Source organism: Mobula birostris, chromosome 16, assembly GCF_030028105.1.
Source record: "Mobula birostris isolate sMobBir1 chromosome 16, sMobBir1.hap1, whole genome shotgun sequence".
Lineage (NCBI taxonomy): Eukaryota > Metazoa > Chordata > Chondrichthyes > Myliobatiformes > Myliobatidae > Mobula > Mobula birostris.
The window spans coordinates 78,699,281-78,722,587 of record NC_092385.1 but is presented as its reverse complement, the minus strand read 5'-3'; the positions used below and the strand labels follow the sequence as shown (position 1 = coordinate 78,722,587).

Below are 23,307 nucleotides of genomic sequence, written 5' to 3'. Positions count from 1 at the left end.
AATAAGAGATCATTTACTCCTTCATTTGAGATGGAGATAAAGAGAAATTTCTTCCCTCAGTGGAGTATGGACTTTTGGAAATTCTGTATTCAGATGGACAGACTTTCGATCTAAAGGCAAGTCAAGAGTTATGAGACAGTAAAGTGGAGCTAAGGCAAATGCTGGATCAGCAGTATTGACGAGAAGAGCAAGTTTAAGAGGTCACAAGGCCTTGTTCCGCTTCAACAGCTGTTACATATGTAGGTTCTTGTCTGCCACATGATGAAACAGAACACAGAAGAGCAGTGGAGGCCAAGTCAATGCGTATATTTAAAGCAGAGATTGATAGTCAGGGTTTCAAAGCTTACAGGAAGGAAGCTGGAGAATGGGGTTTGGGGGATAATAAGTCAGTGCTGATAGAATGGCTGATAGATGGGCTGAATGGCCTAATTCTGCACCGATGTCTTATGGTCCTGTGAGTTTACATTTCCGGGATACAGTAACGCAACAAAATAAATCTGAAGATTCTTACAAGATCGTTATTATCCATTATATGGAAATTATTTCATGGTTATTTGGATTATATCAACACGCTACAAGAGTTAAAACACTTACAATGATTATATTAGATTGGCGGCCAAAGTGTGGCACCAGTTATGGGCTGCCCAGCACAATCTTCTTTGATTTGATTTGATGCAAATCACACATTTCATATAAGTTTTGATGTACAGTACATGTGACAAATAAAGTTAATCTCTAATCTTTAATTTTAATTTACAAAACATGAGTCACCAGCTACTCTCCTGCATATTTCCTCTAAACAAATAAAATGCCCATTCTCTTACCCTCTCCTGCTAACCCTTGATGTCCCTACTAATCAAGGAACTACCAACCAACACTTTAAATATACCGAATGGCTTGGATTCCACAGCCATCTATGGCAATGGATTCCACAGCTTCACCACCTTCTGGCTAAAGAAATTCCTCCTCATCTCTGTTCGAAAGGGATGTCCCTCTATTATGAAGCTGTGCCCTCTAATCCTAGACTACTCCCCCCCCAACCACAGAAAGCATTCTCTCCGCACCACAAGCGTGCTGAAATTGCAGTGGAAGTCTTGTCCATGAACATTAATGCATTTTCCACTGAACTTATGGTGAAGTCATTGCATAATTGTATGAGCCAGTTTGAAGATGTTCTGGACAAAAGCAAGCAGGATAACACTTTATCCAGTATTCATCTCACCTGGAGCTGTAAGGTAGCATCTGAATCCTCATAAATCCGCCGTGCTATTCCATTATTACCCAGAGCCAATTTCTCCAGAAAGCTGAATTTAACATCATAACCAAAGCCAAGTGCATACACATTGTACCTCCCTTTTACAACATTTTTAACATTTTTCTGGATTCTTGTGGGATTTGATTCCCCTGCAATACAATGAATAAAAATTAGTCATTGTGGAATCCAAGCACAGTCCTAGAAATTCATCCGTGCTAATTTTCTAACATATCCATAGTTGTCTGCCAAATGGTTTTTTTGAAAAACTTCAAAAAGATCCTGAGGCAAGTTTATTGAAAGTGGGATGAATTTGACTTCAATTCTCTCTGCTGTTCAGGCACTTTTAATTGGTCATTCTAAATTGTCTTGTGATTAGGCTGATTTATATTCTCTCTCAACCTCATTCCAGTGTCGCATTGTGATTAAATCAGGGGCTGCGGGGCTCGAAGGGCTGATTCTGCGCTGTACAACCTCTAAATAAATTTTATCTACCTTGACAAACCTCAAGCAGCAAAACAATCTCTTTTTTACAAAACTATAAAAGTTTATTTACAACACATATACACAAAGGCACAGACAATCAATATTTACAAGACAGTAAGTATACTCAAATTAAGAAATGGTTACTACCGTCTATAAAACAGTCTATATCACGGGGGGTGGGGGGCGGTGGGACCACCACTCCTGGAATTTCCCCAGAGCAAAACAATCTTTAAACAGAGTAGCCAACCGGGATGATAGTTAGCCTTAGCTTTTCCTAAGGGCATTCCACTGATTTCTCTTAAAATGTCATGGTCAGAAATTGATAGAAGCAATCCAGCAGAGATGGTTCCATGATTAGCAAGGGTGTCAAATATTGTGGGATGAAGGCGGAATCGGAATCAGGTTAATTATCACTGACATATATTGTGAAATGAGTTGTTTTGGAGCAGCAGAGAAGCGCAATACATAAAAAGTACTGTAAGTTACAATAAGATATATAAAAGAAACAAATAAATATTGTAAATAATGCTACTCTTTTGCACTTCTGGTCGGATGCTGATTGCATTTCATTGGCTTTGTATCTGCACATGGCACAATGACAATAAAGTTGAATCTAATCTAATCTAATCTAATCGAAATATTGTAAAAAGAGAGCAAATTAATGAGGTGTCTTCATGGGTTCATGGGCTGATGAGAAATCTGATGGCAGAAGGGAAGAAGTTCTTAAAATGTTGAGTATGTGTCTTTAGGCTCCTGTACCTCATCTGTGATAGTAGTTCTGAGAAGACGGCATGGTGGGGGTTGTTGCCTTTTGAAGATGTTCTCTGGTGGAGATGGCTGGTGCCCGTGGTGGAGATGACTGAGATTACAACCCTCTGCTGCTTTTTTCCTGATCCTGTGCATTGGTCCCTCAATACCAGATGCTCTCTATGGTACATATGTAGAAGTTTGCTAGAGTCTTTGGTGACATACCAAATCTCCTCAAACTTCCAATGAAATAAAGCCACTGGCATGCTTTCTTCAAACAAGAATTGCATCAATATATCAAGGAGAGATATTCAGAGATGATGACACCCGAGAACTTGAAATTATTCAGCCTTTCCACTGGTAACCCCTCAATGTGAGTTGGCATGTGTTCTCCTGACTTCCTCGATCTTAAGTCCACAATTAGTTCCTTGCTCTTTCTGAAGCTGAGGCAAATATGTTGTTGTGGCACCAGAATGAGGTTGAGAGAGAATAGAAATCAGCCATCATCAAATGATGGAGCAGCCCTGAAGGGCTGAATGGCCTAATTCTGCTCCTATGTCTTATTTCTCAAAATAGAAAGGATGAACATACATGAGAAAGAACTCTGACTGAAGTGGATTGACCAAAACTGCTTTCATCCAAGTTTCACAGAAATCAAAGGGGAAACATTTGTAGATGCTGGATATCTAACATCAAACAGAACATGCTGGAGAGATTCAGAAGGACAAGCAGCATCTGGACAGAAAGAAATGCATTTAATATTTCAGATAAAGATCTTTCATCAGAATGTCTGTGTGGGCAACCCTTCCATAACTGAGGAGGATGAGGGGAGATGATAGAAGTTTATAAAATTACGAGAGGCAGAGATAGGGTAGATACAGTCTTCTTCCCAGGATAGAACCATCACATACTAGAGGACATAGCTGGAAGGTGAGAGAGATATAGCTGAAAGGGTTAAAGGATATGTACAAGGCAAAATCGTTTTCACAGAGAGTGGGAGGTGCCGGGAATGCACAATTGTGCTGCCAGGGAGAATGTGGAGCTAGCAGATGGGGGTGGGAATGGTGTCGGAGAGTATGTGGGACAGGAGGGGTGAGGAATGATGTCAGAGAGTATGTGGGACAGGAGGGGTGAGGAATGGTGACAGAGAGTATGTGGGACAGGAGGGGTGAGGAATGGTGTCAGAGAGTATGTGGGACGGGAGGGGTGAGGAATGGTGTCAGAGAGTATGTGGGACAGGAGGGGTGAGGAATGGTGTCAGAGAGTATGTGGGACGGGGGGGTGAGGAATGGTGACAGAGAGTATGTGGGACGAGAGGGGTGAGGAATGTTGTCAGAGAGTATGTGGGACGGGAGGGGTGAGGAATGGTGTCAGAGAGTATGTGGGACGGGAGGGGTAAGGAATGGTGACAGTGAGTATGTGGGACTGGAGGGGTGAGGAATGGTGACAGAGAGTATGTGGGATGGGAGGGGTGAGGAACAGTGACGGAGAGTATGTGGGACGGGAGGGGTGAGGAGTGGTGACAGAGAGTATGTGGGACGGGAGGGGTGAGGAACGGTGTCAGAGAGTATGAGGGACGGGAGAGGTGAGGAATCCAAGCTGATCTATCCAAGCTGCCACTGCTGTGATGTGCAGCATATGACGATGCTGAGGATGTTCTACGAGTCTGTGGTGGCCAGTGCTATCATGTTTGCTGTTGTGTGCTGGGGCAGCAGGCTGAGGGTAGCAGACACCAACAGAATCAACAAACTCATTCGTAAGGCCAGTGATGTTGTGGGGATGGAACTGGACTCTCTCACGGTGGTGTCTGAAAAGAGGATGCTGTCCAAGTTGCATGCCATCTTGGACAATGTCTCCCATCCACTACATAATGTACTGAGTGGCACAGGAGTACATTCAGCCAGAGACTCATTCCACCGAGATGCAACACAGAGCGTCATAGGAAGTCATTTCTGCCTGTGACCATCAAACGTTACAACTTCTCCCTTGGAGGGTCAGACACCCTGAGCCAATCAGCTGGTCCTGGACTTATTTCATAATTTACTGGCATTATTTATATTTTACTATTTAACTATTTATGGTTCTATTACTATTTATTATTTATGGTGCAACTGTAACGAAAACTAATTTCCCCCAGGATCAATAAAGTATGACTATGACACTTCTCTGAAGGGTCTCGACCTGAAATGTCAACTGTACTCTTTTCCATAGATTCTGCCTAGCCTGTTGAGTTCTTCCAGCATTTTGTGTGTGATGCTTGGATTTTCTGCATCTCCAAGTTTTCTCTTCTCTGTTTTTTGCTGTGTTGTGGGAGTAACAAACAAAACTTTGTCAGCAAAATGGGAACGTTTGGTCAATGCAACTTGGCATTCACAGCTGAATGGAGAACCTGGCTGTGGTGCAGACTCCCAGAACTTCAGCATTTAGCAGCCTATTGAAAATTGAAAGGCCTAAATAGAGTGGACGTGGAAAGGATGTTTCCGATAGTCAGGAAGTCTTCGACCAGAGGGCACAGCCTCAGAATAGAAGGAAATCTTTTTCGAACAGAGATGGGTTGGAATTTCTTTAGCTAGAGGGTGGTGAATCTGTGGAATTCATTGCCACAGGTGGCTGTGGAAGCCAAGTTATTGGGTATATTTAAAGTCGAGGTTAATCGGTTCTTGATAAGTAAGAGCTTCAAGGTTTACAGGGAGAAGCAAAGAGAATGGGATTGAGATGGATAATAAATCAGTCAAAGTGAAATGGTGCAGCAGACTCGATGGGTTGAATGGCCTAACTCTGCTCCTATATCTTCTGGTTTTATTATAGCTCGACATTCAATCACATCATCCCCTCAGAAAGAATCAATAATCTTCAGACCTCAGCCTGAATACCTTCCTGCACAAACAGATCCTTATTCTCCTCACTTGCAGACCCCAATCAGTTCCGATTGGCAACATCATCTCCTCCACTATCTCCATCAGCACAGGAACACCAACAAGACTGTGTTCCACTCGCTTTATACTTATGACCATGAGGGTAAGCACAGCTCCAATGCCATTTTTCAGTTTGCTGATGACACCACTGACATAGGCCAAATCAAAGGTGGTGACAAATCAGCATATTGGAGGGAGATTGAAAGTCTATTTGAGTGGTGCCACAACCCCATCTTTTCACTCAGTGTCAGCAAGACCGAGGAGCTGATGAAGAGCAAGGCGGAGGCACATGAGCCAGTTCTCCTCAGGGGATCTGAAGTGGAGAGGATTCAAAGATTTGCCATATCATCTAAAACTTTTACAAACTTGTATGGATGTGTGGTGGAGAGTATATCGACTGGTTGCATTACAGCCTGGTATGGAAATACTTATACAAGCTTGTATAGATGTGTGGTGGAGAGTATATTGAATGGTTGCATTACAGCCCCGCATGGAAATACCAACAGCCTTGAATGGAAAAGTCTATAAAAAGTAGGTGATCGTTTGGATAGTCAGAGGCTCTTTCCCAGGGCTGAAATGGCTAACACGAGAGGGCAGTTTTAAGGTGCTTGGAAACAGGTACAGAGGGGATGTCAGGGATAAGTTTTTTATGCAGAGAGTGGTGAGTTTGTGGAATGGGCTGCCGGCGACGGTGGTGGAGGTGGATATGATAGGGTCTTTTAAGAGACTCCTGGAGCTTAGGAAAATAGAGGGCTATGTGTAACCCGAGATAATTTCTAAAGTACATGTTCGGCACAGCATGGTGGGCCGAAGGGCCTGTATTGTACTGTACGTTTTCTATATTTCCATGATATTGCCCAGTCCATTACAGGAGAAGACTTCCCTGCCATAGAGAACATCTGCACGAAGTGCTGTCACACGAAAATTGCATCCATTGTCAAGAACTCCACCACCCAGGTGACGCTCTCTTCTTGCTGCTACCATCAGGAAGGAGGTACAGGAACCTCAGGACCCACACCACCAGGTTCAGGAACAGTTATTACCCCTCAGCTGTCAGGTTCTTGAACCAGAGGGGATAACTTCACTCGCCCATCACTGAACTGGTCCCACAACCAATGGATTCACTTTCAAGGACGCGTCATCTCATGTTCTCAGTATTAATTGGTTAGTTACGTATTATTATTGTTAGTAGTATTATCATTATTTCCTTTTTCTTTTTTTATTTGCAGTTTGTTGGGTTTTTTTGTGCATTTGATGTTTGTCCATCCTGGTTGTGTGGTTTTTCATTGATTCTATTGTTTCTCGTATTTACTGTGATTGCCCACAAGAAAATGAACCTCGGGGTTGTATATGGTGACATATATGTACTTAGATAATAAATTTACTTTGAACTTTGAACTCATTCATTCAGTGCCTTTTGTAGAAGGAGGCAGCCATTTGCTGATTTGTACTTTCCTCTGTTTGCCCTACCCTCAAATGAGGTGAGGAAAATATACTGTTGCCCCATCCTTTGCATACAACAGTCCGGTGGATGGAATAATGCAGATTTTATTGTGGGATGGCACTTTAAAGATCATTTCCTAATGTTAGTAGTCTGAGGAAAGGAGGAAGAGACACCTCTTTCAAAAGAGGATTTAGCCCTGTTTTTTTTTCACTCATATCTGATCTGCTGACGATGGAATCAGGCCTGTTTTCTACCAACATTACCGGCCACCCATTTCTGAGGGGAAGCCTGATGAAGCCACTTGCCTGTACTGTTACTGGGATCCCAGCGGCAGCCGGTGTGTACAGGGGTGTCCAACCCTTTCATCACACTGCCCTTTATTACTGACTGATTGCTTTGCTGCCAGTTTGATTAAAAACAGCATGGTGGAACATTTCAGAGGACATGACATTTGGCTGCAGCATTGTCATTGTTCATTCTGTGCCTGATTGCAAGCATTAAGCTGTATGAAATTCATGGACTTCAGAAAGATCCCCGATAAAAAATTTATGTTAAAAATCATTGAAATATCAACTACATTTCTTAATAATTAATGTTAATGTTAATAATGGTACAGGGCCTGTAATGTGCTGCAAATTTCTATGTTTTAAAGCTAAGCTTTTATCCTATGGAGTTTAGAAGAGCAGAAGGTGACTTGAACAAAACATAAGACTTGATGTGTCTTAACAGGGTGAATGAGTAGGGGATATTTCCCACTGTGAGAACCTAGAACTGGAGGTCACTGTTTAAAAATGAGGGGTCACCCATTTAAGACAGATAAAGTAACTTTCTTTTTCTCATAAAGACAAAATCTTAGGAACTCTTTGTTCAAGGGAGGTGGAAGGAGATTAGTTGAGGGCTTTAAAGCGGGGGTGACAAGCTAGAAGTGAAAGTTACTATCACTAGGGGGTCAAAGTTATTGTGAGCGGAGAGCCATGTGGAGCTGAAGTTACAATCAAATCATGTTGGTGAACAGCGGCAGGACCTGCACGGCCCAGTGCTCCTACTCTACTCCTGACTTAGATCATCATTGGTGATAACTGGTCCTAAATCATCTTGGGACATCTTGAGACCATAAATGGTGCTCTGTAAATGTGTAGTGAAGGGTCTCAGCCCAAAACATGGACTGTCTATTCATCTCCATAGATGCTGCCTGACCGGTTGAGTTCCACCAGCATTTTGTGTGTGTTGCTTTGTTTTTATCGTTGTTATCGTGCTGTCTCCTCGTGTTCGCTTGTGCTTCCCTGCAGCCGTTAAGCAGTGGAAGAACAAACAATCTACAGTCATGTCACTCAGGCACTTGGGCTATATTATTTGTTTTCTTTGTGTCTGTATGTTTTTCTGAAATCATAACCAAATGAGCTATTTGTGATATGTGCATGACATTTTGTACCTTGGCCCCAGGGGAACGTTGCTTCACTTGGCTATATTCATTTATGGTTGAACTTGAAAACTAAGTTTCAGTCAATATAGAGTATTGCATTCCGGGATACCACGCTTGTCAAATGGAACTCAGGAAATGTGATTTAATTTCAATAAAACGTTAGCATATGCCAACTAATGGAGTGGTGCCACAGCAACAACCTGGCACTCAACATCAGTAAGATGAAAGAGCTGATTCTGGACTTCAGGAAGGGTAAGACGAAGGAACACATACCAATCCTCATAGAGGGATCAGAAGTGGAGAGAGTGAGCAATTTCAAGTTCCTTGGTGTCAAGATCTCTGAGGATCTAACCTAGTCCCAACATATCAATGCAGTTATAAAGAAGGCAAGGCAGCAGCTATACTTTATTAGGAGTTTGAAGAGATTTGCAATGTCAACAAATACACTCAAAAACTTCTATGGTTGTACCATGGAGAGCATTCTGACAGACTGCATCACTGTCTGGTATGGAGGGGCTACTGCACAGGACTGAAAGAAGCTGCAGAAGGTTGTGAATCTAGTCAGCTCCATCTTGGGTACTAGTCTACAAAGTACCCAGGACATCTTTAGGGAGCAGTGTCTCAGAAAGGCAGCGGCAATTATTAAGGACATCCAGCACCCAGGGCATGCCCTTTTCTCACTGTTACCATCAGGTAGGAGATACAGAAGCCTGAAGGCACACACTCAACAATTCAGGAACAGCTTCTTCCCCTCTGCCATCCGATTCCTAAATGGACGTTGAAGCTTTGGGCACTACCTCACTTTTTTTAATATACAGTATTTCTGTTTTCGCGCATTAAAGAAAATCTATTCATTATACATAATTGATTTACTTGTTTATTTATTATTGTTTTATGTTATTTTTTTTCTCTCTCTCTCTCTGCTAGATTATGTATTGCATTGAACTGCTGCTGCTAAGTTAACAAATTTCACGTCACATGCCAGTGATAATAAACCTGATTTTGATTCTGATAATGTATCCTGGTGAATGTTTTACATAATCCTGAATCTAGTTTGGTAATTTCTGGAATGAAAGAGATTTTATTTCTACTTTTATGTTTCAATTAATACTAGCTTTAGGGAATCTCCATCTTAGTTGCATTCCAGGCTTGGACTTTTCTATATGTAAACAGACCTGCCCAGGGTAGAAGTAGAATGCATTTATTTTACTTACCAGTATTTGGATCCCCATCAGTTAACAAAATAATCATGGAGACGCTTCTCTCAGGCAGCTGCTTTTTCTGATGAGCCCTGTCCAGAAGTCTGACTGCCTCCAGCATGGGATCGTTTATGTTTGTTCCTGCAATATAAAACTACGGTATCTTATTTTTGCTTTTTAAGCTTTTGCAGTTTGGGGTAGAAATTTATTTGTTTCCCTCATGTTACCAAGATACAATTCAGGCAACTAAATGATATGAAGCAGCACCCAGAAACTGCTGGAAGGACTCAGCAGGTCAGGCAGCATCTGTGGAGGGGATAAGTTGTTGACGTTTTGGTCCAAGACTCCTGTTGAAGGGTCTCAGCCTGAAACACTGATTTTTCATTCCTCTCCATGGACGCTGCCTGACCGGTTGAGTTCCCCCAGCATTTTGCTTGTTGCTGTGGATTTTCAGCATCTGAAGAATTACTTGCCTTTATAAACTATATGGAGGGAACAACAGCTGACAACATGTAATATCTTCCAAGGTATAAGATTCCATTTCCTCAGGGCAGAATTTCCTGATCCATGAGTACACAGCAAATGAGTGAAAAACAACTCCGATGGAGTCAATCTCAGGGGCCTGAGAATGAATCCTTTAAAATTCCCAGCTCCCAAGGGACAATTAAGAAATTCTGGGTCTGTGCTTCATTCAAAGGAACTATTTTTTTTAAGTTACGGAGTTAAGTTAGTCTTAATTGGCTGCATTTGGCCCACATCCCTCTAAACCTTTCCTATCCACAAAAACCTTTTAAATGTGGTTGATGTACCTGCCTTAACCACTTCTTCTGGAAGCTCATCCATTAACTGACCACTCTCTGGGAGAAAAGGTGTCCTTCAGGTTGATGTTAAGTTTTTCACTCCCACTATAAGCCCATGCTCTCTGGTTCTTGGTTTCCCAAAGACCGTGTGCACTGATGACCTGCGTGAGTCTATACATCTCTACAAGATCACCCCTCATTCTCTTACACTCCAGTGAAAAATCTGCTCAGTTGCTCAACCGCTCTCCACAACACAGTTCCTCAAGTCTCAGCAATATCCTCAAAAACTCTCCCCACACTCCTTCCTATAACAGAGTGACCAAACCTGGACACAATATTCCAAATGCGGTTTCACCAAACTCTTGTACAGACGCAACATAGCATCCTAACTATCATACTCCATGCCTTGCCTGATGAAGGCTAGCATGCTAAAAGGCTTCTTCACCACCACCTGCAGTGTCACTTTCAGAGAAAAGTGACTTGGTCCTTCTGTTCTACAACACTCCCAGCGCCTTGCCATTCACTGTGAAAGCCCTACCCTCATCTGTCTTCCAAAATACAACCTCGGACTTATCCAAATTAACGTTCACTTGCCATTCCTTTACCCTAAACCTAACTGGTCAAGATCTCCCTGTAAATTAAGATAACCATTTTTACTGTTTCCAACATCACCGTCTATTTTACTGTAATCTGCGTTAGCCTGATTTTGTGTGAAAACAGGATTATTGATGAAAAAGGTCATTTGCCCGTTTTTGTTTCAGTCCTGACTTATAGAACATAAATTCATAGATAAAGTGGGGGATTGACTTTGAGAAATAAATATTTTGCAGCATTTCCTTTTCCCCTCAACTCATTTTGAAATTAATTGACAAAAACCATGATTATTACCTCCATGGGCCATAATTGTTTGCACGTACATTTTTGCTGCGGCCACGTTTTCTTGACTTGCTTGAAACAGGGAATTCCTCCATGTTTCATAAGAATGATCAAATATAATAATGGCAAAATGATCTATTTCAGCCATGTCATCCAGTATCTTTAGAAGTGCTTCATTTGTCTGAAAGAGATAACATAATGGTTTGTAATTATAACTTCTGACCTTTAATTTTAACAACCATAGTAACTGATACATTCTATGTTTTAGGCAACACCCAATGTAACTGGAGGAGTTCAATGGGTCAAACAGCATCCAAAGATGGAAATGGATAGTCAATATTTCGTGTCGAGACCCTTCTTCAGAACTGGTAAGAAAGAGAGGACTTAGCGAGTATAAAGAAGTGGAGGGATGGCTTGGAGCTAGAGCTGGCAGGTGACAGGTGCATCCAGGTGAGGGAGTGCGGAGAGTGGAAATGATGTAAGCAGCAGGGATGTGATAGGAGGAAGTGACATAAGCTGAAGAAGATGGAATATGATAGACACCCTGTCTCTTCACAAACAGCCTTGTCATAGTGGTGCTGAGGGAGCAGGGAGTCTGCAGAAGGATTTGGACAGGTTTGCAGAATGAGCAAAGAAGTGGCAGATGGATTACAGTGCAGGGAAGTGTATGGTCATGCACTGTGGTATAAGGAATAAAGGTGTAGACTACTTTCAGAAATAAGAGGTGCAAAGGGACTTGCGAGTCCTAGACCAGGATTCCCTAGAGGTTAACTTGCATGTTGCACCTGTACTAAGGAACTCAAATGCAGTGTTAACATTCATTTTGAGAGGATGCAAAAGCAAGGATGTAATGCTGAGACTTTATAAAGCATTGGTCAGACCACACTTGGAGTATTCTGAGCTCTGGGCTTCATATCTAAGAAAGGATTATAGAGGATCCAGAGGAGGTTTAGAATCGTAGAGTCATTGAAAAGTACAGCATAGAAACAGCCCCTTTGGCCCATCATGCCTGTACCAAACCACTTCAACTGCCTATTCGCATTGACCTGCACCTAGACTATAGCCCTGCATACCCAAACCATCCATGTACCTATCTCTTAACATTGAAATCAAGCCCACAAGCACCCCTTGCACTGCCAGCTTAATTCCACACTCCCATGACTCTCAGAATGAAGTTTCCCCTCATGTTCCCCTTAAACTTTTCACCTTTTACCCTTAACCCATGACCTCTAGTTGTCGTCCCATGCAACCCTGGTGGAAAAAGCCTGCCTGCATTTACCGTATATATACCCCTTATAATTTTGTATACCTCTATCACATATCCTCTCAATCTTCTACATTCCAAGGAATAAAGTCCTAACCTATTTAATCTTCCCTTATAAGTTAGGTCCTCCAGACGCAACAACGTCCTTGCAAATTTTCTCGGTACTCTTTCAGCCTTATTTATATCTTTCCTGTAGGCCAGTGACCAAAACTGCTCACAATACTCCAAATTAGGCCTCACTAACATCTTATACAGATTCAACATAACATCCCATCTCTTGTCCTCAGTGATATATTTGATATATGAAGGCCAATGATCCAAAGGTTTTCTTTATGATATATCCACTTGTGACACCACTTTCAGTTATGGACCTGTATTCCCAGATCCCTTTGTTCCACCGCACTCTTCAGTGCCCTACCATTCACTGTGTAAGACCTACCCTGGTCAGTCCTACCAAATGCAACACCTCGCACTTGGCTGTATTAAATTCTATCTGCCATTTTTCAGCCTAGTTTTCTAGCTGGTCCAGATCCTGCTGCAAGTTCTGATAGTCTTCCTCGCTGTCCTCTACACCCCCCAATCTTGGTGTCATTCGCAAATTTGCTGATCCAGTTAACCACATTATCATCCATTGATATAGATGACAAACAACAAAGGACCGATTACCGATCCCTGTGGCACACCACTCGTCACAAGCCTCCAGTCAGAGAGGCAACCATCTAATATCACTCTCTGGCTTCTCCTACAAAGACAATTTCTAATCCAATTTACTACCTCATCTTGAATATCAAGCAACTGAACCTTCTTGACCAACCTCCCTTGTGGGATCTTGACAAAAGCCTTGCTAAAGTTCATGTCGAGAGCATCCACTGCCTTGCCTTCATCAATTTTCCTAGCAACTTCCTTGAAAAACATGACCTACCATGCACAAAGCCATGCTGGCTATCCCTAATCAGTCCATTTTCATCTGTCCAGTCTGCTAGAATACCTGCCAATAACAGGCTCACCACTTCCTGGATTATTTTTAGAGCTTTTTCTTAAACAGCGGAACAATATTAGCTATCCTCCAATCCTCTGGTACCTCACCTGTTGTTAAGAATGATTTCAGTATCTCTGCTGTGCCCTGCAATTTCTCCACTTGCTTCCCGCAGGGTCAGAGGGAACACCCTGACAGACCCTAGGGATTTATCCACCCTTATTTGCCTCAAGACAGAAAAACCTCCTCCTCTGTAGTCTGCATACTGTCCATGACCTTGCAGCTTTGCCTCACTTCTATAGACTTGTATCCATTTCCTGAGTAAATACGAGAATAGTGCTGGGAATGAAAGGTATGAGGAGCATTTAACGGCTCTGGGCCTGTATTGACCAGAGTTTAGAAGAATGAGAGGAAAAGTTCCTTAAAACCAACCAAATATTGAAAGGCCTAAGTAGTGTGGATGTGGAGAGGATATTTCCAATAGTGGGAGTTTTGAGGACCAGAGGAAAATAAGATTGAAAGAGTACAGAGAACATTTACAGGGTTGCTGCTATAACTTGAGGACCTGAGTTATCGGTAAAGTTTGAAAAGATTGGGACTTAATTCTCTGAAGCGTAGGAGAATGAGAGGAAATTTGATAGAGGTATACAAAACTATGAGGGGTATAGGTACAGTAAATGCAAACAGGCTTTTTACACTGAAGTTGGGCGAGATGACAGCTAGGGGTCATGGGTTAATGATGAAAGGTGAAATGTTTAAGGGATCATGAGGATGAATGTCTTCACCTAGAGGGCGGTGTAAGTGTGGAATGAGATGCCAGCAGGAATGGTGGATGCAGGTTCGATTTCATCATTTAAGAAAGGTTTGGATAGGGGAACATCGACGTTGTGTTGGGCACGTGGCCAAGAGGTTAAGGCGTTCGTCTAGTGATCTCAAGGTTGCTAGTTCGAGCCTCAGCTGTGGCAGCGTGTTTGTTTCCTTGAGCAAGGCACTTAATCACACATTGCTCTAGTCTGTGCGAGGAGTGGCGCCCCACACAGAATTCCAGTCTGTGCCTTGTAAGGCATGAAAATGCCTGACGCAGGCCTCTCATGGTCTGAGTCGATGTTCCCTTCCCCCCCCCCCCCTTTGGAATGATGCAAGTCAGGTCGATAGTTCTTGGCAGAATAGTAGGTTGTCATGGACTAAGTGGGCCAAAGGCCTGTCTCTGTTTCGTAGTGCTCTATGACTCCATGAGAACAGAATGATGTCCCTTTAGAACAGAGATGATGAGGAATTTCTTTAGCCAGACAATTGCGAATCTGTGGTGAATTGCCACAGACAGCTGTGTCACCGAGTATGTTAAAGCAGGGGTTGATCGATATTTAATTAGAAAGGGTGTGAAAGATTTTGGGGAGAAGGCAGGAAAATGGGGTTGAGAAGGAAAATAAATCTGCTATGACTAAATGTCGTAGCAGACTCAATGGGTTGTGTAGAGGTTATTTGAAAACAAGCCAAACCGCTTAGAGACACAGAAGGGTGGGGTGGGTGGGGTGTGGAAGTTGACACTGTATAATACACTATCCACCGTAATGAAGTTCCAAAGTTCCAAGAAGTACATTTGATCCTTTATTAAGAAATCAGCAAAGACAAACAATCTTGTAGCGATAAAAAACTAACAAAACTAAAACTAGCAATTTAACAAAATAAGCGGTCTAATAACATTATAATAACAATCCAGTGGTAATGTTAAGAATTGCATTAGCATTAACGATCAACAAAAAAAATCATTCCAGCTGCCCCTCTGGCTCTAACTAGACCAAAACTGAACTATGGCAACACAAAATACATTAGAGACTGACTGATAGAAAATAGATACATGGCTCCTGCGGGTTAAATGGCCTATTCCTATTTCTGCTCCGGTGACTTATGGTCTTATAATAGGTGATAGGAGTCACAGACAGCACCCAATGAAAAAGAACATGCATCAGTAATTTTCGCCAAATAACTTGAATTGAACTTGCACTATAATTATAACTTGAAATATACTCAAAGAGTGTATTGAGGAAACAGTTATTAGGGATCATTCTGTGGTTATGAAATTATGGATAGCATAATTCTGTATTAACCATTATGTGAACCTGTCTTCAGGAAATAAAACCTGCCTGTTGTTTAATATCCAGTTGATAGCCTGTGGCTAGTGAAGCCAATCATGTGGGTGTGGGACAAAATGAATGTTCCTGCTATTAGCATAATATTGAAGGTGTATTAAGGCATGGTTCAAGATAGATCTCTCTTGTCACTTAATCTTCTGGTGACCATTCAACACTGAAACAAAAGGGGTATATTTTGTGTGTCTGGAGTTCTGACGGAGGCTTTTGGAACAAGCACCAGTATCGAATATACAAGGAGGTTTTGTAGTTGGTAAGTGCTGCCATTGTTTATACTGTACCTAATTCTATAAAGTTACCTGGCTATAGTCCAAATGTTTAAGTTAAGTGCATATTTAAAACAATTAATAGTAAATCATTTATTCAAAATGTAGGAGGAACTCATCAGGCTGGGCACAATGGAAAAGGGTACAGTCGACATTTCAGTCTCGGCCTGAAATCTTGTCTGTTCTCTTTTCCATGGATGCTGCCTGGCCTGCTGAGTTCCTCCAGCATTTCATGTGTGTTGCTTGGTTTTCCAGCATCTGTAGATTTCGTCTTGTTTGTGAATCATTTACTGCTATCTTTGTGTTAAATAAGTGTAAATCGTTGCATCGGGAGAATGGGACTCTCTGAAATTCTCCTGCACTCTCTGTTGCCTGGAGGTTTGCTGTGTGAATAAGGACTTCCTAGTTACAGCTTAAATGTCACTCAATCTTAGCCAGTTGCTACAATATCTAACATAGGCAGACTAAAAGAAAGAGGAAAAAGGGGAAAACATTTTCTGTTACCAGAATGAAGTCTAACACAAACTGGATGAATAGGATCTTATGCTCGACAACTCAATGTCATGAATACGGAATTTTCCACTTTTGGTAACTGGCTTTATTTGCCCCCCCACACCTTTCCTTCCAATTCTCCTTTGTCCCCCCCCCCCCCCCCCATTTCAGTTCCTTTTCACACAGAACCCCAGCCATTCACCATTTTCATCCCTTTCCCCATCCTCTTCATCCACTTCACGTGCAGCTTTCCTCTTCATCCATCTGCTTCTGCTTCTAATTGCCGTCAACTCTCCCCTAATGGTCTCCTTTATTAATCCTAATCCAGCACTGTAGGCACTTTGAGTTCCTGCTTCTCTCTCTTCAGCAGCTGACTCCTATCTTCATACTCCCCACTACCCATGGTCCACTTATCTCCATCTGTTTCTCCTCCTTTTACCTGGCTCTAAGTGGCAGGTGAATGAAACAATCTCCCTGTTCCCCTCCCCTACCTGGTATTACTAGCTTGTCATCTCACACCCCTCCTCAGTCCACCAACACTTTCTTATCATTACTCTGCTCCTACTCCTTCCATCTGCTAATGGTGAATATGTGTAAAACTAATAAAGCGAGTCAGTATTTTAGGTGCAGGTTGTATATGTCCCGGAATTAAGATAAGGAATATCATTGCGATTCCAAACCATCTTCCTCACCCCAACCAACTCTTACCTGTTGCATTTTAGTTCCTGACATGGATCCACTGTGGTCTATCACAAATACAACATTCTTTGGAATCCTGGTTAATTCAGCAGGAGCAAAATGGTGTACAAAATATCCATTAACAATCTGAAAAAAATATATAAAATCCAGTATTATCAGAATAAGTCATCAGAGTCATCACAGGTTTTAACTTTAAAACTGTTTTTCAGTTACCTGAATGCTGCCGGCAGACAGATCTCTATTGACGTCATAACGTATGATGAAGTTTCCATCCAGAACTGTGTCCTGACAATAGGGGCACTTGCGCTGTTGCTCAAGTGTTGGTTTGAAGGAGACGTGTGCCTGAATGAAAAAACGGATCAGTATTAATTTTGTATTGCCCTGGTCTCTACAATAAACCAAAAACAAAATGCTCATTGTTCTGTACCTTTGTTCCTCTCACAGTCTTCTCCACGAGAGAAGTCAGATTATTTATTAGGAAATTGGAATCAACATCCACAAAGGAAATGCCTTGTGGTTCAAAAATATGCACGTCAATCTGCAGACAAGAATGCAAAGTGAAACCTATTCATCATAAACTGAGAAAATCACAGCCAGTCAAAACTATAATATTAGACAAGTGCGAGTACACTTTGCAAATGTACCTGGAAGTGATTAACGAGCTGCTTGGGTTTCACTTGGATGTTCATTTCATATTTTCCCAGGTTACGTTTCAATAGTTCTTCATAAATCAGTTCAAATGTGACTTTTTTGGTTGGTCCAATATTTACTGACACTTCAAACCTTTCTGTTTTTCTTCCTGATTTCCTTTGGGAATCAAAGCAAAGAGCAGACCATAAGTGCTACATGCTCAGTAGTGGATGGCCTTGTTCTCTTGATTTCCTATCATTTGTTATCTTCACACTTTCACGTGATGAGATTGCAAGGCAGACAGGGAAAAAGATGTGCTCAAAATTTCCTTGAGGATGTGCAACATCCTCGCCAGCTCCTGGGAGCCACTGGACAAGAAGAAGCCATGCATCAGAAGCATAAAGAAGCCCTTGCTAAGTAGTGGAAGGAGTACATCACTTCCCAAACTAGTATCAGCCGTGTCCAGTCGCAGCTATTTTTTGTCCCATTGGTGGAAGAGCCCAATGTTCCAATACTGAACTTATTAAGTCACCTTTGAAATCAGTGTGGAAGCAAGTCATCCTCGATCCCAAGCAACTGCCAATGGAAAACAAGATGGGCACCTTTTAAATAATATTTAAAATGAGGCAGCTGAAGCAAACATTCAGTGTAGATTAAATGAATGCATTCCACCTAGAAAGGGAACGTCCAAAGGAAAGACCCACAATCAGAAGTTAATAGTGCAATAGCATAGTGGTTAGACTAACACTTTACAGTGTCAGCTGTAAGATCGGGTTCAATTCCCACTGCCGTCTGTAAGAAGTTTATGTTCTCTCAGTGATAGCTGGAGTTTCCTCTGGGTGCTCTGGTTTCCTCCCACATTACAAAAGATGTTTGAGTTAGGTTAGGAAGCTGTTATCATGCTATGTTGGTGCTAAAATTTCTGAGCAAACTGGATCCTTGTACCAACTTCTTACCTTCTTTAGCTTTATTCATGATGTTGACATTGACTATCTCAAAATATCCAGTTCTCTGACTCACCCTAACTTATCCTCTTTGGTGCATGCAGCTGTTTAGATATTAAGTTATCATTAAACTTTCTGATAAAGGCAGCAGTGGCCTTGGAATTTGTTGATCTGACCTTCACTTCACGGAAGCTGGACTGCTGCTCATTGATGACTTCTCAGTGGACATGTTCTCCCTACCACAGCCCTCAACATTGCAGCTTCCCAAATATGAAGTCCTCTTTGTGGTACACAAGCAGACTGTCCAGGTAGACACATTCTCTCAGACAATGGTTTCTCATGGAATTCATTTCTTCCCATCTCCATTCTACTCTCGCCTCTCAACTCAATCCTTTCACATATACTCTGAAGCCAATTTGACAATTTCCTAGCCTCAGCTGAGCCAGATTCAGAATGAATATCCAATCTATTATGGGGTACTGTGCATTGGAATGTAATTTTCACTGTTTTTAAAAGGGAAAGCATCTGCATTGGATAGCATCTCTGCAACCATTACCCTTTTCACACAAAGTCCTTAGATGTCCCCAAACCCAAGATCTCAACTGCCAACAAGGGCACCAAATGTAGACTCCTCCCCAAGCTGCATGCCATCTTTGGACATGTATTGCCATCCCTTTATCATGATTGCCCTAAATAGCAGAAATCTACCCAACAACATTATGGGAGTATCTCCAGTTAAAAGACCACAGTAGTTCAAGAAGATGAAACAACGTCACCATCTCAAGGGCAATTAGGGACAAACTACAAATGTTAGGCTTTTCAGGTGCCAACATCCTAAAGTGAATTAGAAGACCATAAAACCATAAGATGTAGGAGCAGAATTAGGCCATTTGGTCCATCAAGTCTGCTCTATCATTTCATCATGGCTGATCCAATGTTACTCTCAGCCCCAATCTCCTGCCTTCCTCCCGTAACCCTTCATGCCCTGACCAATCAAGAATCTGCTCTAGATATACATAAAGACTTGGCCTCCACAGCTGCCTGTGACAAATAATTCCACAGATTCATCACTCTCTGGCTAAATAAATTCCTCCTCATTTCTGTTCTAAAAGGACACCCCTCTATTCTGAGGCTGTGTCCTCTGGTCTTAGACTCTCCCACCATACAAAACATTCTCTCCACATCCACTCTATCGAGGTCTTTCATCATTCAATAGGTTTCAAAGAGGCCACCCCTCATTCTTCTGGATTGCAGTGAGTAGAGGCTCAGTGCCATCAGACACTCTTCATGTGACAAGTCATTTAATGCTGGAATCATCTTCATGAACCTCTTTTGAACCCTCTTCAGTTTCAGCACATCCTTTCTAAGATAAGGGGCCAAATACTGCTAACAATACTCCAAGAGAGGCTGCACCAGTGTCTTACAAAGTCTCAACATTACATCCTTGCCTTTACCTTCTAGTCCTCTTGAAATGAAGAATAACATTGGATTTGCCTTCCTCATCACAGACTCAACCCGCAAATTAACCTTTAGGAAATCCTGCATAAGGACTTCCAAGTCCCTTTGCACCTCAGCTTTTTGTATTTTCTCTCCATTTAGAAAATAGCCAAACCTTTCATTTCTTCTACTAAAGTGTATGACCATACACTTCCCAAGACTGTATTCCACCTGGCATTTCTTTGCCCATTCTCCTAATCTGTCTAGGTCCTTCTGTATCTCTCTACTTCCTCAAAACAGCCTGCCCCTCTAACTATCTTCATATCATCATCAAACTTTACAACAAAATCATCAATTCCATCCTCCAAATCATGGACATGTAACATAAAAAGAATTGCTCCCAACAAAGACACCTCTGGAACACCACTAGTCACTGGCAGCCAGCCAGAAAAAGCTCCCTATATATATTTGCCTCCTGCCAATTAGCCACTGACTTATCCATATGAGAACCTTTCCTGTAGTACCATGGACTCAGCTTGTTAAGCAGCTTCACGTTTGGCACCTTGTCAAAGGCCTTCTGAAAATCCAAGTATGCAACGTCAACTGATTCATCTTTGTCTATCCTGCTTGCTATTTCTTCAAAGAATTCCAACAGATTTATCAAGCAGGATTTTTCCTTGAGGAAACCATGCTGACAATGGCCTATCTTATCATGTGCCTCCAGGAATCTTGAGACCTCATCTTTAAAAATCGACTCCAACATTTTCCCAACCACTGAGGTCAGACTAATTGGCCTATAATTTCCTTTCTCCTGCCTCTTTCCCATCTTGAAGAGTGGAGTGACATTTGCAATTTTCCAGTCTTCCAGAACTATTCCAGAATCTAGTGATCCTTAAAAAATTATTACTAATGCCTCCATGATCTCTTCAGCCACCTCTTTCTGAACCCTGGGGTGTACACTATCTGATCCAGGTGACTTATCTACCTTCAGACCTTTCAGATTCCCAGTAAATTTCTCTCTAGTTATGGTAACTTCACGTGCTCCCTGACAGCTGGAATTTCCATCATACTGCTAGTGTCTTTCACAGTGAAGACTGAAGCAAAATACATACTCAGTTTGTCTGCCATTAACTTGTCCCCCATTGCTACCTCTCCAGCATCATTTTCTGGCGTTCTGTTATCCATTCTCGCCTCTCTTTTACACTTTATGTATCTGAAGAAACTTCTGGTAGCCTGTTTTATATTATTGGCTAGCTTACTTTCAATATTCCATCTTTACCTTAATGGCTTTTCAGTTGCCTTCTGCTGGTATTTGAAAGCTTCCGATCCTCTAACTTCCCACTAATTTTTGCTCTATTACATGCTCTCTCTTTGGCTTTTATGTTCACTTTGACTTCTCTTGTTAGCCATGGTTATGGTATCTTCCATTAGAATACTTCTTCCTGTTTGGGATGTATATATCCTGTGCCTTCTGAATTGCTTCCAGCAATTTCAATTTTTGCTGCTCTGCCATCATCCCTGCCAGTGTTCTTTTCCAATGAATTCTGGCAAATCCTCTCTCATGCCTCTGTAATTCCCTTTACACCACTGTAATACTGATACATCTGGTTTTAGCTTCTCCTTCTCAAATTTCAGGGTGAATTTAATTATATTATGATCACTTGCCCCTAAGAACTCTTCTAACCAATTCTGGTTCATTGCACAACACTCAATACAGAACAACCGATCCTCTAGTGGGCTCACCCATGAGCTGCTCTAAAAAGACATCTTTTACGCACTCTAGAAATTCTGCTCCCTGAATCCAGCACTAACCTGATTTTTCCCATCCTACTTGCATATTGACTATTGTAACATTACCCTTTTGGCATTCCTTTTTCACCTCCCATTGTAATTTGTAGACCACATCCTTACTACTGTTTGGGGATCTGTATCCACCTCCCATCAGGGTATTTTAACACTTGCAGTTTATTAGCTCTCTCCGCAATGATTCAACACAAAAGTTACCTATTTCTAATGATTTGATTTCATTTTCTACCAACAAAACAATGTTGACCCGTCTGCCTTCCTGCCTGTCCTTTCGATACAGTGTGTATCCTTGGACATTAAGCTCCCAACTATAATCTTTCAGCCACGATTCAGTGATGCCTTCAACTTCATACCTGCCAATCTGGAACTGTACTGCAAGTTCATCTACCTTATTCCATATACTGCACACATTTAAGCATAGACTCTTCAGTCCTGTATTCAACTTTTTCGATTTTGTCTGGATTTCACGTTGCAATGCATCTTGATGACTGCAATTTTCCCCTAACAACAGCCTCTCCTCACTACACTTTGCCTCTGTTGTAAACCAGCTACCTTATCTTCAGCACTATCATCTGCCTTTCCAACAATACTCTTGCACTGAAATATACACAGCTCAGGGCACTAGTTACACCATGCCCAACCTACTGATTCCTAACTTTGTCTGAGGTCTTAACAACATCTGCCTCCATAATCTCTCCACTAACTGTTCTGGTACTCTGGTTCCCATCCCTGCAACTCTAGTTTAAACCCCACTGGGCAGCATTAACAAACCTTCCTGCTAGGATATTAGTCTCCTCCAGTTCAGGTGCAAACCGTTCCTTCTGCACAGTTCCCACCTTCCCTGAAAGAGAGCCTAATGATCCAAAAGCTTATGCCCTCCCTCCTACACCAACTCCTTAGCCACGTATTAAACTGTCTAATCTTCTTAGTCCTGGCCTTACTAGCACGTGGCAGGGGTAGTGATCCTGAGATCACAACCTTAGAGGTCCTGCCTTTTTAATTAGCACTCAACACCCTGAACTTCAAAGTGTTCTCTTTAAAGCAAAGAGGCTACAGGAGGTTTGATGGAAATCATGATAGACTTCGAAAGGATTAATATTTTGAGAAACAAGAGAACATTGCCTCAAAGCAAAGTGAAAAGGCATGGATTATGTGAGGAGAATATTTTTATGCAGAGGGTGGATTTGATCTGGAACCCATTGCCTGCATGGGTGGTAGAAAGGAAATCACTGAAATCTTTAAGAAGCAACTTAGATGTTCATTTGAGAAAAGATAACTTGCCGTTTCTTAGTGGGCTATCTGGCTTTCTGCCATGTCATATCATTTCTTTGCTTCAATGAAATATCCAGGCATTCATTTATTGCATGGTGGCAGGGGAGCACATACCAGATCCAGCATTTTATTCTCATTTCTTTACAGCATAGCCTTACGTGGTCACTTTGGCTGACTGAGAAAATGAGGAATATGTACATGAAGAATGGTGAAGTATGTCTATTTGTTC

The 23,307-nt window shown here is 41.9% G+C and overlaps 1 protein-coding gene across 3 annotated transcripts in view; it reads right to left on the bottom strand.

Moving 5' to 3' along the window:
* The window catches only part of LOC140211259 (inter-alpha-trypsin inhibitor heavy chain H3-like), a 129,121-nt gene that overhangs the window by 89,053 nt on the left and 16,761 nt on the right, over positions 1-23,307 (bottom strand). For all 3 annotated transcript variants that reach the window (XM_072280935.1, XM_072280936.1, XM_072280937.1), the window contains exons 5-11: positions 17,634-17,796; positions 17,417-17,527; positions 17,203-17,331; positions 16,999-17,115; positions 11,155-11,323; positions 9,482-9,607; positions 1,223-1,404 (exon numbers count right to left, since the gene is read on the bottom strand). In XM_072280935.1, the coding sequence (XP_072137036.1) occupies positions 1,223-1,404; positions 9,482-9,607; positions 11,155-11,323; positions 16,999-17,115; positions 17,203-17,331; positions 17,417-17,527; positions 17,634-17,796 (997 nt within the window). The remainder of the gene's footprint in view (positions 1-1,222; positions 1,405-9,481; positions 9,608-11,154; positions 11,324-16,998; positions 17,116-17,202; positions 17,332-17,416; positions 17,528-17,633; positions 17,797-23,307) is intronic.